Genomic DNA, 16,997 nt, shown 5'->3' with positions numbered 1-16,997 from the left:
ATGAACAAACAGAATCATATTTGACTACATACAACACTCTTCAAAAGGTGGTTTATGGCACCCAAGGGGCTGCTAAGTCATTAAACTACCTACAAAGAAAGAAAGTCTGCACTGCATTGAAGCCACATTATAAGGCTGTAGAGGTTGCTATCACCCCTGTAAAGTCGTTTGCGCCTCGTGGTGCACACGTCTCGCAAATAATCTGCATTAAGGGTTAACAATCATTGAGCGGTAGGTGGCGCAGCAGTAGCGCCAGAAGTGACACCTGGCGGCAAGGCTGGGTAGCGGCACAAGACACGAGTGGCTCTTAGGCGTGTGGCGGCTAGCAAGAATGGTAGTCTTTCATGGGCCCCTCGCGAATCGAGCATTGGCAACGCCACCTGAACGTTGCCGTGTATTATATTGATTGGGTGTCATACTGAGAATGTGTAAGGTGGTGTTTAGCATATGGATCACTAGTGATGCATTTTATTTGGATGGCGCCGATGTAAAAGTAATTTAATAAATATTTTCGTTTGGTTCGACCGTTTGTTCTAAGAACGCGAGGAATTACAACATCCCACAAGGTTACAGCTACACATCACAGATGCGTTGATTACACAGTCACTTCGATACATTTTTTTATGTTTGAAAATGTCATAGAGGCTTGCATGCAAAACACTAAAATTTTATGTATTTTACTATATAACCTGCACCTTATTAATAGTAAAACCTTGTCATTAATAGAATTTTATTTTTTTTAAACTAAAAAGTGCTATTCACTTATGTTCCAATTAAAAATATTGTGCAAGTTTGATGTTTCACAAAAAGTATGCAACAAGTATAATATTCAGTTAAAAATTATTTGACGAAAGCACCATTTGCTTTGAACTTTCTACATACGACTTGCCTATCCCTAACAATGACACATACCCAAGTATACTTGTGCAGGCAAGCCTCTCTACTGTCAAGATGGCAGCCACAATGTGGCCACTATAGGAGAACCAAAAATGAAGTCCACACATTAATTTATCAATTCAAAGAATTTTAATATTTCTAAGTTTTTTTAACTTAACCAACAGAAATGGACAAGCCTTTTTTTTCGCAGCTCTGACAAGTGCCACTATTGCACAGGTGGCCGCAGCTGCATTTGTTTGTTCCCTTCGAACACTGTTCCACTGGGATGCCTCCTCTCTCAATTAAAAAAAAAAAGTTCTTTGCTTCCCGAAAGTTCCACACTCGGCTGTTTGTTCTTTGACAGCGGATGTCGCCACGCAACGACGACGCACGTCTTCTCCGTCGATGCACTCTTGACGAAAACACTGTGTTTCTGCACAACGTTGCGCGATATCGGCGGCACTCGTTAAACCTAGGACAACTTGGTGGTCATGCGACCGGCTGACAATTCAGTTTACCTTTTCCCCGAGACACTTGCACGCCTAACCTTTGCACACCTCCGAGAAAAAGAAAAGAAAGACTTTCCTGGGTTGCGACTACACGAACAATATCCCACCAAGTCGGACATCGTAAAAAAAGTTCCCCAGAAATTGCACCTCCGTGCATGTAACTGCTCGGGTTTAATGGGGACAAAAAAAAAAGTTCGAAGAGGCGAGGCAGGCATAGGTGCGAGTGCCCCTGGGACTAACCATTCTTCAGAGCTTAACACGACCTACTGAGACTAGCTGCACCTCCAACATGCGAGCGACCGACCGAGTTGACAAAACGATGGGAGGTTACCACTTGTAGCCATGTAGCATGTAGCACATCGCTCTAACCGTCCGAACAGGAACCGGGGGTGGCAGCTGTGTTGTTCTAGAAAGCTTGTCTACTGCGGACAATCGAGCGAGCAAGAGAAAGGGTCCAGCCGTGCTAGAAAATGTGTGGCGAGGCGCCCCCTACACAATGGGCGAGTGGAAAAGCGTGTTAAAAGGCGGCGGTGCATAGAGGAAAGCAGCGTCGTCGAAGCACGCGCGAGAATGCGCGTCGCAGCTAGCGTACTTGTAGATAGAATGAGAGAGGGAGAAAGCTAGTCCTTTCTAGAAAAAATAAATAAATAAAAAATAAAGTTTGAAGAGATGCTAGGAAGACCTTTAAAAAAGAGAAGAAAAGAGTCCCATCCGTAGCGTGGGTGGTGGCGGCGGCGCCATGTTCATAACGTTGTTCAGCAGTTGCTTTCTCTCACTGCCTTGCGAAAGAACAATTTCCAACAATGCTCAAATTTCTGAAAAAGACGAGAAGAAAAGAAACACAAGTTAACACACGCTCACTACATGTCTGCAAGGACGGTTTTTGAATGCACAGCAAAAAAAAGATGTAACTCCTGCATAAGTTTTACCTGTACATATCTTACTTTTGAGGATTTTTGGACACTTTCTTAAAACATATTCTCTATGTGTTATATATACATATATGTGCCAGAACTTAATTCAGAGTGCTTGACATCAAAGATATGAGCATGCATGATAGGATGAAACACCTATGAAAACTGTGGCTAGTGACAAAGGCTAACAATGCAATGTATGTTTTTTTCTAGGTTATAGTGGACAAGAACTTATGCCCTAAACTTAATACTTACACAATTTACACAAGCTAGCCCCTCAAAGAAAAAAATTTTAAAAAGAGGCGAAGAAGGGCTAGTTTTGGCTAGTGGCTCTGGCCCTGGCTGATCTGGGCTATACAGCCTAGACCCTGGGACTTGAGGATCTCCTTGAAGCCCGTCAGAGCCTAGCGCAGGGTCAGGCAAAAGCCTCGGGAAGCCGGTAGCAGCGGGAAATCTGGGAATGCACTGCTGCCGGCTACACCATAGTCACCTGAAAGGGAGAATATTTTTCACGGACGAATAGTAGGGCATGACTTTAAAAGGCAACGTCATTCGCACATCAAATGTGGGCACACGCAGACATACACCAATGAGCACGTGCTCAAGAGTAGACTGAAATGAGTCAGACAGAGCTGTTTATAATCACACGAAAAACATGGCCAAAAATGTAGGTGGGGTCGTTGCTTTAGTCCTGGAGGCTATCGACTGCCGCACTTCGGTCACCTGGGCACAGGTTTCCCTGCCATTTTACCATATTTACTCGATTGCAGGCACGGTGCCGGGAGGGGAAGAGGCTGGAGCCTTATTTTAAAATTTTTGCCTGCCCCCCCCCCCCGCACCTCCAAAAGAAAACCTAGTCTAAAGACAACACATAACTTCTCCACTTCTGACGGAACTCTATTGTCGCTAGTGCCCCCCGCCCGCCCTCATAAAAAATATCTTGGTGTCAGCATGCTCAATTGTAAAGCGACCACGATCATGACGCGACGAGCGACTTTTCATTATGTCCAGGAAGAAAACATACAACTTCCGTGTTAGTGACGTGTGGGTCGACTTCAGTTGGTGAAAATGTAAAAAAATGAAAAAATTTCGTTACATTCGAGTGATTACAGCAAGTTGCGTTCAACCACAGCTGCATGCAGTGTCCTTCATGTCATTGTTGTAAGCAGTAAATATATATTTACAATTTCAATCATCCCTTTCATAGCCATTCCACCACCTTGTGGGTTTCCACAGAACTGATCTTGAATACCCTGTATCTGTTCGCTTCATTGATTGATATGTGGGGTTTAACGTCCCAAAACCACGCTACGATTATGAGAGACGCCGTAGTGGAGGGCTTTGGAAATTTCGACCACCTGGCGTTCTTCAACGTGCACCCAAATCTGAGCACACGGCCCTACAACATTTCCACCTCTATCGGAAATGCAGCCGACGCAGCCTGGATTTGATACCCCGACCTGTGGGTCAGCAGCCGAGCACCTTAGCCACTAGACAACAGCGGCGGCGCAATCTGTGCGCTTCAAGTTCTTGACTAATTTGTTTTCTCACTGCCAATTTCTAGAAGCCTGGTTAGCTCAAATAGTAAAGCAACCGGCCTAGAGAGGCGTTCGTTTGAAGCGTTTAGCTCCCGAACAAATTTTTCTAGTTGGAAGCTTTCTTTTTCAAGAAATGGTTATGCGTTTCCTTGTACTCTGCGCAATGGACAGGCTATTGTCAATTATTCATTTCATAATATATGTCTACATCATGCATATTCAGTGTACACATACTTGGGCCCACATAGTATAACTCACTTTACACTTACCAATTGCCACCAATCACAACACTGCTTTCAGATTACAATATGCCCTGGCTGCAATCAACCCTTGTGCCGTTAAACACCACATATACAGTATGAACCACCATCACCATGATCATTATTTAAACATAAAAATACACATCAACTTTAGAGTGCCTCCGTTGCAATCCGCAGCAATAGCGAAACCGCGAGGGGGTGCCACTGCTGTCCGTGCGATGCGCTTGCGCTAGAAATCTCTTCTAATCATCCCTACAAGAAGGTAGCACAAGCGTTTCCAATGCTATGTAAATCCTAGGAGGTGAATAGCACTCTTTAGTTTAAAAAAAATAAAATTCTATTAATGACAAGGTTTTACTATTAATAAGGTGCAGGTTATAAGTAGTACAATACATAAAATTTTAGTGTTTTTCATGCAAGCCTGTATGACATTTTTAAACATAAAAAAAGATATCGAAGTGACTGTGTAATCAACGCATCTGTGATGTGTAGCTGTAACCTTGTGGGATGTTGTAATTCCTCGCGTTCTTAGAACAAACGGTCGAACCAAACGAAAATATTTATTAAATTACTTTTACATCGACGCCATCCAAATAAAATGCATCACTAGTGATCCATATGCTAAACACCACCTTACACATTCTCAGTATGACACCCAATCAATATAATACACGGCAACGTTCAGGTGGCGTTGCCAATGCTCGATTCGCGAGGGGCCCATGAAAGACTACCATTCTTGCTAGCCGCCACACGCCTAAGAGCCACTCGTGTCTTGTGCCGCTACCCAGCCTTGCCGCCAGGTGTCACTTCTGGCGCTACTGCTGCGCCACCTACCGCTCAATGATTGTTAACCCTTAATGCAGATTATTTGCGAGACGTGTGCACCACGAGGCGCAAACGACTTTACAGGGGTGATAGCAACCTCTACAGCCTTATAATGTGGCTTCAATGCAGTGCAGACTTTCTTTCTTTGTAGGTAGTTTAATGACTTAGCAGCCCCTTGGCTGCCATAAACCACCTTTTGAAGAGTGTTGTATGTAGTCAAATATGATTCTGTTTGTTCATTTTGAATACTTAGAAGTGTCAAACCAAATTTGAAAACTAATGTTCTATCTATCAAAGTACTAGAATATTCGTACGACATGTAGAGTCGTGGACTAATGAGATGAGGAGTTTACGGTGTGGGAGTGCAAATGTGTTTGAAGCTAGCCTGGAATACATTTAATTGCAAAATGCAATTTAGAGTCGCGTGAACATGTTCAGCCATGTTTCTAGGTTTGCGTTCCACACTTGTTCACTTCAGGGATCCCAGTCTCTGGCAGTGGAATAAAAGAAGCGACATGCCATTTGCTTAGCCATTACTCACAGTGAATAGAAAATTAGGGATGGCTTTGCTATTAGAAACACCAAGGACCAACCAAGCTGAAGTTTAGCAAAAGGACTAAGGTAGAGCGGCTTATGCCAACTCCGCTGGTCTTTGGCATTTGCGGAAGCCGAGCCACACCAAATAATTTAGGAGCAAGGTTTCTTGGAGTAGCATCCTGTCATCACCGTCGAAGCTGCCTCGTGCTTCTAGGACCAGGTCAGTTTCTCAGCTCCCCATAGATGCTTGCTCTCTGAAGTGTACGCGACCGCCGATGGAAAACCTAGCGACACTGTGGTTCCATCTTGCACCATGCCTCACGCATTTGCAAATCACACACAGAGTACGGAGAAAGCGAGCACGGAAAAATGCGTCGCAAGCAGCTACTACTCGCCCGTCTCGGCTTGCTGTGGCATGTGCGTCACATCCGTGTTCACACGTCATACTCATGCGTCAGCTTGCGAGTGGAGCTGCGAAACTGCGCTGGTTCTAAAAGTGTTGCCCCACGCTATCACATTCATGAAAGCCAGCGCCAAGATCTGGCGCGTAGTCATTTGCGTCCCATTTCTGAGAAGATTCACTCATTGGTTGTATTCATACACCGAACATTTCATCCCACTTCCACCGCTTTCTGTGATTACAATACAATTTTTGCTAGTGTGCTTTTGGTTTTATTGTATCCTCAGCTGTGAAATGTTTACAACTCCGGACACTCAATGTTGGTGTTCTAAAGAGGCATTCTAGTTGCAGTGTTTTTAAAATTGTGCATGCAAATGCATAACGCATTCAGCGTGCACCTGTACGAATTTCGCATGCATGCATTCACCTGTGGAGTATGTTGTCAACACGACATGGTCGTCACTTTGTACGGCAGTGCGGGGTCTAAATACATTCCGGGAAAAGTACTGCCTTGAGATGCTATAGTAAAATGCAACATTTTGCGAAAGTTTGGTTGCGTGTCTACTCCAACAAGACTTAAAACGGTTGAAATTTCTCTCCATGCCTGTTGGTAGATTTTACTTTAATAGTTGTCTTTCTGAGAAGAAAAAACTGCTAAACCTCTAAACGAAACTCAAAGGAGCATTCAGGAAGTAGTGCCGTTTATTGATTATTCCTAAAGCTAAATATTTTCCTTTAGCCTACCTTATGCTCTATTTATATTTGTCGGAGACTGTACTTGAGAGCGGAACTCCAAGCGTCGTTGGCAAGGCAACTGAGCATGTTTTACGAATACACATTGCCTGGTGTCAGTGTTGACAGCCCAACATTTTAGAATATCTTTTGCGGTGATGTAAAATAATATTTGTTCGGTAAGATTTATAATCGGCTCCACATGTAGCATACTTGAAGCAGAATACGCATTACGATGATGGAAGAGAGCAATGGGTGTAGCGTAAAGAAGTGTATAAGTGGATTAGAGACGAGATGAGGGTGCTAGTTGAAATAGGAAAAGAAAAATGATGAAATGTGTAATCTATAAACACAGTGTTAGCGTATGCACACTTTTGTGTGACAAGCAATTCAAATTTTGTTTGCTCACCTGGAATGCAAAGTGATGTCCAACCGAGTGTGATAGTGCGCACACAGTCACTACTATTCTGCAGCTACAGCGTACACCATTGCAGTGATAAGTGCCAACAGATAAAACCACTGGCAATGCAATAACAGTATCTTGCTCATTAGTGTTAGGCGTTGCAGAATAATAGTTTACCGAATATGCAGGACTACTGCTTTTCTACTGCTGTCTGCTTCAACCTTTCCTCATCGTGTGCAGTAATTAATGGAAGGATGAATTGTTAATTGTCACATGTTCTGTTTGCTCACATCTACAACTGCTGTTCATCGCCACGAGCAATTAGTTTTTGTGGTGCCTGTTTTTTTTTTAGTGCGACGAAAAGCTTACCAGTCAGAGTGTTATATGGCTGAGTAGTTATTCGGAAAATTCCGTGATGCAATATTTGTCAGTTTTTCTTCCTGCAACAACTACAAAGTTGTACAAGTAACGTGTGCTGCAAGCAGTAGTAGCTGAGCACAACAGCGCTTTGTGTTCGCGGAACACTGTTCTTTGCGCATGCACCACGGCTCGATATGGCCCAATTTTTATCGGCACGAAGATATTACTGCTTCTCAAAGTCGACTGCTAGAATACAGTGTGGATGCATAATAATATACCTACTCAAGTTTTGAGCACTAATTATGACACACATAGATGCGTAAGACTACATGCAGCAAACAGAATGACACCATAGCGCAGCGTCAATTAAGGTTCTTTCGCCTCAATATGCCTCTTTTTTATGTTTTCTTTTATTTTGTCCTTTTAAATATGGTGGTTTTACCTGCGTTCAGTCAGCTGCCTAGTGGTGCTACCCTCATTGGGGACTGGGATGGGTGTGTCAAAATAAATTTTTAAAAACTTGGTTTTGCGATGCCAATGATGTAAGTGCTGCTCCCATTGCTCCAAAAGAGAAATGCTGCTCCAAACTTACTCCGAAATGGCACTGAGAGAATGAAAATGACAAACTTTGGCTGTTGAAGCAGCTCATACGCAAGTCCTAAAGAAACTGAGAAGAATCTGTGTACTATCACCCAGTATGCTGCTAGTGTGCATCATTTTGGGCTCTGATCTCATTTTTGTGACAACAACTGGCATATTAGGCATATAGCTCATTTGGCAGTTTTGTTTTTGTTTTTGTTTTTCAGCTAGACTTGCAGGTTAGGGTGGCAAAATGTTAAAAAGAGCAGGATTACTTTTATCTCGTACTGATTATCTACTGCTTATTTCGCAAGTTATGTGGAGATGTGATTGCTTTTAAAATGTGGGGCTCAGCTGTACTGGTTTGATTTGATTTCTTAGAAATACTAGTATTTTGATTATACAGCTCATTTCACAGCAGATGTTTGACTACCAGCCAATTTTTTCAATTATTTGCTTCTTGAAATTTACATTGATTTTTGTCTGCGAAGTATATTTTATAATGAATATTAATATTTATGAGATACATTGACGATGCTTTGAACTCCAATGGGTGTATGGCGAATTTCGTCTCTGCTCTTGAAACACCAATAGCTGTTCCAAACTAACATTATTTTTCGCCCTGAAAACACTTATGGCGGCTCCAAAACTACTTTTCCTGTTCAAAAGTGCGCTCCAAAAAGTAAAACGTCACTTCCATCACTGCGATGCGCACGTATGCGATCGTGTCTTGTAACGTGCCTATCATCCGAGCCAACTCAGAACACTGCATTTAACGCAATTTCAATATATAGATGCTACTGAGATTGTGAAAAGGATGCTTGCACTTGTCATCATAATTCAGTCCTTTAATTTCGACCAGGCTCTTATCACGCCTTCTGGTCTGTTGTCAGTCTCCGTCCGTTTAGGAGAGGGAGACACTTGGGATCCTGTTTGTACAGGCCCGAGTCTTCCAGAACCGAATGCGGCGCGCAGATCCAGGGGTCGTTCGTCGCCCGCTGCCACTTAAAGAGCAGCTGCTTCAGCTCGGAAATGACCGTTGCATAGGTCTCGTTGGCGGCGACGTTGTACAGCTCGTTCGGGTCGCTGTCCAAGTCGTACAGCTCCCACTCATCCCTGTAATAGTAGCCGTCGAGCGTCTTGCTCCAGCGGAGCGGTTCTCCGTGCTTCGTTCGGTTCAGCAAGTCCTGGAATGTGGGAGAGACGTAGAAGTCCTGGTCTATTGGGAACGGCATCTTGTTGTTAAGGTTGTGGATGAGCTTCATGTTCGGGGTACGGACCATCCTTGAAGGGTAGTACATGGTGATCTCGTGAAGGTTGTGGCTTGCGTAGATGAAATCTCGCGACGTCGCCAATTTTTGCTGCGCCAGCAGTGGCAGCAGTGAAGAACCCGTGAACGTGACCGGCTTCTTGAAGATGGTGTACTGCGGAACGGGAATGGAGAACCACTCGAGCACGCTGGGCACGATGTCGAGAAGGCTGACCAGTGCGTCGGAACGCTGCGGAATGTCGAAGAACAGGAGTATCACACTGTGAGCGAAAGCACTTCATTGTTGTGATACAGATAGTTCGGTTTTGAGTAGGACTTAAAATCGTCATCATCATCAGCCTGACTACGCCCGCTGCAGCACAGAGGCCTCTCCCATGATCCACCAATCAACCTAGTCTTGTGCTTTTTGCTGCCCCGTTATACCTGCAAACTTTTTAGCCTTATCGGCCCTCCTAACTGTTCGTCTCCCTCTCGTGGGTTTGCCTTCTCCTGTTTTCCACTTGCAGTATTCGCAGAGATGCATGCACGCGCAGAGAAAGCAACAAGGAAGCAACCACTTCTGCATCGCAAGAGGCAGTGCATTTCACACATAGTGTGGAGGTTGTGGATTTGTGTCGCACCATCAGAAAGTTCCTTTTTCATTCATTTTCATTTCCCCTAATCATACAGGTACTCTAAATAAGTGCAAATAACTTTCTCAATCTTTACCTGATCTGTTTATATGGTTACGTTCATAAAAAAATTAGACCATCAGTCGATTCCCTCCTCCTGATTCTTTGCCTAATTGCCATGACTTAATTAACTTTTGCTAGAAGCGTGAACATGTGCCACTTGTATGAGTGCGATAACTTCTAGCGTGTTACGTTTTGCTAGGTTGTGCGATGTGGCACCAATCAATAAATTAAACCAAGTTCGTTTCACCAGAATATTCAAGACTGTCCTCGTGGCTAAAAAGTGTTCTAGCAGCGGCAGCGTACGACATTCACAGCGCAAATATGCGTATCAGATTACAATTATGACATACTACAGGAATACTGTCGCATGAGTTTCAGCACAAATCACACCAAGTAATAAACATAGCATACAGAGTCAATGACGCCACTAATTGCAGTTATGCATTTGCTCTCCCAAAAGCATCCTTACTTATAAGGGTCCTACAACACCTCTTTCAGTAACCATGAAAAATATTCACTAAAGGAGCTTATTGCCTCACGAATTCACCACCGTTAAAATTTTTAGAATCTGTTCAGTACGAGTGGAGTTAAAAAAGATTCGTCAGATGCTGCAATTGCATTCTCTGTTTTCTTGTGCCGATGAAATCTCTGGAAGGTAAGCAGGGAGGGATGGCACGGGGAAAGAAAATACGTTGTGTGCTTAGTGACTTAGAGCACTTTTTTTCCCCAATTCACGTGAGCAGCTTTTTTGTGCGAATATGCACACACGTGTGAACAAGTATAGTGCCTTATGATCAAATCAGCCAATGACTGATACTAGGCCTGCAACATGATAATTGTGAGCCTGCAGCGTCATTTGTTAAGAGCAGAGAAAGCAACTTTAAGCTGACTGACAAGTTGTTGTAAATTCCTGTCATTTGCTGCGCTATAATAGTTGGCATGCATGTTTCGGCAGCCTTCACTACTTATTGGCACCGTTTTCTGACCACTCTCAAAAAGTGTTGCAGTGCCCCTTTTAACTGGATAACAAAATTTCACCAGAGAAACCAACGCGCTTCAGCTGCATTGGCGTCAAAAGTGTGCTAAAGCAGAAAAGTCGTACTGTGTCGGCAGATCCCGGTTTTTCCGGGTCGCGAACTATCATGGGCTCCTGGACCCCTGGCTCGTAGAAGTTGGTCCGTCCGTTAGGAAACGGAATTCCATTGTCCGAAGAGTAGATAACGAGAGTGTTATCACTGAAGCCAGCAGCCTCCAACTCTGCCAACACGAGGCCCACCACTGCGTAACACGAGATAACATTCTGGCATCATTGCTATCTGTGGAAACGCAGCAAGTTGCACCAGTGCAATAATGAGTAGCAGATGAGCCAAACTTCCATCACCATTATATCTTGTTAGTATGCTGCTTTAATTAATGCTCATATGCACTTGCGTGTGATATATTGCTTGCTATGGACGAAATTGGCAAAAGATTATGCACGAGCTTGTCAATTGTTCAAGTATCGGAATGTCACGTATGCAACCTTTCTTTACTTCTGACTACTTCAGTAATCCTGCAAAAATTTTCAGAAAGTGAATTGAGCAACTACTATGAACTTGTATGGAGGTTTAATAGGAATGTTGTCAAAGGTCAGGAAATTTCAAAGAATGGAATAAAGTTTTCTATTCTCTAACCGAAACGTGCTACAAATACTGAGAATCGCATCTAATAGGTGGTGGAAAGCTGACAAAATTGATATGAATCTTCTTAATGTTTTCTTCTTAATTTTGTGCAAGCATTGACTATTTCATGCAAGCATTGAACAAATGCATTGTCATTTATAGATTTCTAGCAAAGATCTTTTTAAAAAATTTTGTATCTCTGTTTTTTTATTTATTTTTTATATTTTTTACTGAGTAGTAAACCAGTAACATTCTTGCTTGTTCTTTTTTTGCGCGTGTATTTTTAGTGACTGAAGTTCATGTCTTGTCAGCTGGGCAAACATCGCTTGCATCATGAGGTGCACTACTTCTTCCACTATAATTTGTGCATTTTACACGCATTTGAACAGAAAAATCAGCCTTCACTAGACGCAGACATATTCTATTAAATTTGTGTCGACTTACAATGACCGATAGATGCCGTCTACATTAATGACTTCGGTTAGCTAAGGCTAGAACAGAGCTGCTACTGTCCTAGCCTTGAGGAAGACAATACTAAAGGTGCATTCTTTTTGAGATTATATATGCATTACAAGAGAACATGGTGGCCGTCACATGTGCATCAGCATAGTGCTTTTCTTGGTGTCCTGTACTTTTATTTGTGAATAGCATTTGCATAAACAAAAACTTGTGCGAATGACTTTTCATAAATTGATACGTTTGCAAGCCTGTCACGCTTTGCTGCATGAACACTAAAACATGACATCTGCTGCAACCATTTGTCATGAAGGAATGAGTTAACAAAACTTAATGATATTGTAGGCATCTATTATGCACTTCATCTATTTTGGCTGATCATCATCATTGTTTTGGGGCGTACGCTTCATCACTGAATCTGTGGCACTTGTTTGCTCCCGAGCGCACTTCCAAACAAACATCGCTGAAACCGAGTCGTCATGCGTGGTGGAGGTGCTGGGCACCAATCTCAGTTCATCTGATTATTCCCAGTCAATTGCACGTCAATTTCACTTAGTCAATTGCATGTGTCACTTTCTTACAGCACTAATGCCTGCTCCTTCCATGTAACCCAGTCCAAGAACTACAGATTTGCAATTTTATAACTTCCTCAATTTTTTTTATACAATCATCGTGAAATGGGACTATATCGTCTCTTTAAACACTGTGGGAAAGATGTCTCGCCTTGGTCCAACCGCCCAACAGTTGTATACTGAGCTGCGATGTCCTCTCGTGCTGCAGGGGTGTCGGGAACGAATGGGGGAACACGGCTTGACTAGGGTCGTAGGGCTGTTGTGTCCAGTCAGGTATCCGACCCATGCCCGGGGAGCCATCGCCAAACTTTTCGCAAAACGCGCCGTACTGAGGGTGGGTGTGACCACACCGGTGGGGGTCGTGGAAAGCGACGTAGAGGAAAAACGGCCTGAAAAGATGCATTTCCGTGAATTACTTCTCTGGTGTGTATAACGATGACGAAGCAATATGAGGCAGTGTGCCACCTATGAACTGCCACAATTTTTTTTAATTGACTGCACAAGTGTTCTACAATGGCAACTCCTTGTTTGTACCCACTCTGTTGAGAGGCTTTGACACTTGTGAAATCTGAAAACTTCGTTATAAAGTGAACCGGGTCTTCAGAACAATACGCCTGAAAAGATAGAGCAGCGTGCCTCAACGCTGCCATTCATTCGAGCAGAAAAAAAACAAGATCCTCTTGCTATGCGCCGTGGCTGATTTTTTTTCTTCTTCTAGTACTCGCTATGTTCACTGTTATTAAGGACACTGTTATCCAACACTCAATGGCAGAAAAACTAAATACTATGTGACAGATTTTTCGTATATCTGAAAGAGCAAACTCATTGTCTAGTAATGTCACGGATCACTGCCCCATGCACATGTTTCCATATTCTATCTCATATCAACAAGTATTAACTAGCCCAATTATGCATGCTATCGTTCATGCTTCCATTGTTTTATTTAATTACAGTTACTTTATTATGACTTCATAACGGAAACTTCTATAATACTGTCACAGGCAATCAGTATCCCGAATTGAGCAGATTCATTACTCATTGTAACGCGATGATGCTACGGAAGAAGTTTGTACATAAATATGTGTTCTGATCTTGGAATAAGGATCAGTTCCTAATTGCTCATTGCGCTGTTGTCGACATCTTTACCACATCAGTGCTGTCAAGTACTTTCATTATTTGCAATCTCCTTCTGCAATGAAGTCTAGGCAGGTGCATGAATACCAATACAGTAAAAGTTTGCAAGGAAACTACATATGTCTGACTTGTGCAAATCTCACTCCTGTCTGCGATCCTGTGAGTGTACGTCATATCTGCTATTATAGAAGCACAAACTGACCTTTGAAAATTTCATGTGAATTTCAAAACTGAATAGCTAAGGCTATTTGTTGTCTATTGAATATTTTGAATATTTATCCGATGGATTACATGCTCTCTTTTCTCTTCATTTTACCTGGAGTCATTGGTGGAAAGGAACTTTCGCACAAGATGTTTAATTATCGTGATGTTCCGTCCGACTTGTAGAATAGAGTTGTTTTCTTCGGTGTGTGCAAAGTCGAAAGGGTACACCTCTTCGGGGCCTACGTGTTTTTTGCCAATAATGCCTGTAATGATAGAAGTGAGAAAGGAAAGGGTATATGCTGTCGGCGACATCACTGACATGCAAAACATTGGTGGCCTCAATGTTACCCTGTCACTTTTATACAAGAAGGTGTAATATACAGCCTTCAAAAATAGCAAACATTTGTAACTTGAAGGGGAAGGTGTGGTGTGCTCACTGAAGAGAGGTATTGGCAGAAGGAAGTTTGTATTTTTTTTCACTAGCTGGGCAAGTAGTAGGGGTTACTTGGTATGTATTGATGGGCTAGTTGGTGAGCTATGACATTTAATGAAGCGGTGAAAAAAATGACACAATCATGCACACATAAAGAGACATTTATGTGTTATGTTTAATTACGATAAATTGTGATCTGTTGAGTAAACATGAATTCAACTGGAGCATCAGTACTTAATCAACCAAAGCATCAGTACTTAAAAATACTTATTTCAACAAAATGAATAAGCTCGTATTGGGGGCTAGTAGGTGAGAAATTATTTTGAGAACTTAACTTAAGCTAGACTGGAGACACCAGAGTATAGGTCAGAACTAACTCATAGTACTGTAGCGTGTGATTTAATGAAACCACAGAAAATTGCCTCCAGGAACAATGAGTTTGCACAGTAACATTCACGGCCATGTGACAACAGTACATTCACCCACCGAGGTCCCTATATATTCTTGAAGAGATACAATGACTGGTTCACTGATGCGCCTATCTTATTTATGTCTCGCTATCCATGAAGCTTCCAAGATTTCACGTGCCCTTTGGTCTGATTCCCTTTACACATTTGTCCCACCGAAAACCGGCTTGCACTTCTTGGCTAATGTCCTACGGCGAACTGGCAGGTGCTTCTCTCTGTCGTGTTCTAGTGAATAGAATGCTCGATTAAACAGTTATTAAAAAGCATTTAATGCATTTGCTGGCAAGGAGACATCCAGTAGAAAGCACTTGGGTGTGTGTCCTACTCCCAGTGCATTTAAATTCTCAGAATTATTTTAGTGAGTGTTTTTGAGAAAGTTTCAGAGGTTTCGCCAAGTTTGGTGCAAGCGCATTCGACCACACTCACTGGTCCGAATGCCGCGTTCGGACAAAAGCAAGGGCAGAGACTTGACCTCTTGGAAGGACTGGAAGCCGTGCACGCCTTGGTGAAGGCCGTACATTCCGTTCTGATGCGTCGGAAGACCGGTGAGCAGGCATGACTTGCTGCGCGAGCAACTGCTCACAGCAGTGAAAGCCCTTTGGAACACGACACCCTGTTGAGCAAGCTTGACGAGATTTGGCGTCTTGCAGACGGTGTTGTTGTAGACACCCGTTTCGAATCCTCCATCGTCAGCTAAAAGACATGCATACGAGTCAGATGGAGCTCGTGTGTCACAGCATCACTGGTGTGCTTTAGCACACCTTGCTTCGGTCTCCAAGATACACCAAAGAGATACAACAGAATCAGTCGCGTTGAGCTGGTAGTGTGTATATTGTATATTGTGGTATATTTTATATTGTGGTATATTGTATATTGTGGTATTGTGTATATTGTGGTATTGTTTAGTGTATATAGCATTTCTTAAACATTTTGAAATCGGGCTTCATCTTGTGATTTTGGGAGCAAAAAACAAAATCTATTTTTGAAATTAGTGCGAAAACGTCAAGATTATGACGTCATGCGAAGCGAATAATTTCAAAGAATTTGAGTGAAACTCTCCGTTTTAACTTTTCGCTCCAATTAACGGTATACAGCTCATTTTTACTGATACGTGTAACTGCGACCTGCAAAACGTCTATATGCCTCCTTGATTCCGCGTAAGAAATGGGCGCAGCTTTCGTACGCGAAATCACGGAGGACACGATGATGGGTGAGTTAGTAGTGCGAAAAATGCACGGCAGTGTCGCTATCTGCTGCGTCTGCGCCATCGAACTTGCAAGCAAACAAAAAACCATGGTCTATATGCGCGCAAAGGCACATGATTAGAGTGTACTAGAAGTGTACACTGTAACATAATTATGCGTACGCAGCCGAGTGCGAATCCAGGTTTACATAGATCATGATGCCGACAATTCACCAAACTTCGTTTTTAATTTTTGTTTTTCGCTCATTTCTTCGTGCCGGCGATCGTTAAGTGGGCGCGCGACGAATTAATAAAAGAAAAGAAGACGTATTGACCATCCTTTCAGCATGGAAGTGATAAAAATCTACATGCTCAATTCATAAATTTTTTTTTCTGCACGAGCTGAAAGATCTATCTATACCTTAGTTGATTTCTCCCAACATAGAGGCAATTAAGGCCAGATTTGATAAGCACTCGTGCAATATGAATTGTGACATATTAAAGAGTAATCGAATTAGATCAACATGCTTATAATAAAATCAAGGCATGTTCGCCAAAGAGCCCGGGTTTATAGCGCACCACAAATTTCGCAATCTTTGATCAATAGCAATCAAAGCGTTTCAGCTGTGGGCGTAATCTTACAGTCGGCATTCAATCAAAAATCATTAATTGCAACTGCGTGTTCAGTACTTACCTAAAATAACTAGTACGTTTCTCTGTTCGCTGGCCTGTAGCATCAAGAGAACAATTAACAACGAATAAGTTCTAACAAATATACAGCTCATTTCGCTTAACTTTCTGCTACTGAAAACGCTTCAGCGTCAATAGAACGTCGCACTTATCAGGAATTGCCAAACAAACTGATAAAACTTGCAGCCCCGTGTCAGTTTCGGTTCTTGTTTCGATGTCGAATAAGGCGAGAAAAAACAATAAACACCAAAAAGACTGACTGTGCTTAGATATTCACGTGGCATAAAGATAAAAGCGACAAACAGAGATTAGGCTTATCT

At 42.6% G+C, this 16,997-nt stretch overlaps 1 protein-coding gene and 1 long non-coding RNA gene across 2 annotated transcripts; both read right to left on the bottom strand.

Moving 5' to 3' along the window:
• Positions 1-1,007: 1,007 nt before the first annotated feature.
• LOC142767429 (uncharacterized) lies at positions 1,008-2,849 on the bottom strand. Its single transcript, XR_012884873.1, has 2 exons — positions 2,555-2,849; positions 1,008-2,200 (listed from the first exon to the last, which is right to left on the bottom strand). It is a non-coding gene; the product is annotated as an uncharacterized LOC142767429 (long non-coding RNA).
• A 5,911-nt stretch (positions 2,850-8,760) lies between these two features.
• On the bottom strand, positions 8,761-16,832 carry LOC119180246 (N-sulfoglucosamine sulfohydrolase). Its single transcript, XM_037431391.2, is given in 7 exon segments — positions 8,761-9,432; positions 10,980-11,155; positions 12,718-12,792; positions 12,795-12,955; positions 14,017-14,167; positions 15,231-15,497; positions 16,682-16,832. Coding segments are annotated over 7 exon segments (1,551 nt in total). The 5' UTR covers positions 16,773-16,832; the 3' UTR covers positions 8,761-8,802.
• Between the last annotated feature and the right edge of the window lie 165 nt (positions 16,833-16,997).

This window comes from Rhipicephalus microplus, chromosome 7 (genome assembly GCF_043290135.1).
Source record: "Rhipicephalus microplus isolate Deutch F79 chromosome 7, USDA_Rmic, whole genome shotgun sequence".
NCBI classification, from domain to species: Eukaryota; Metazoa; Arthropoda; class Arachnida; order Ixodida; family Ixodidae; genus Rhipicephalus; species Rhipicephalus microplus.
The sequence above is the reverse complement of the archived record's forward strand: the minus strand, read 5'-3'. Positions and strand labels throughout refer to the sequence as shown.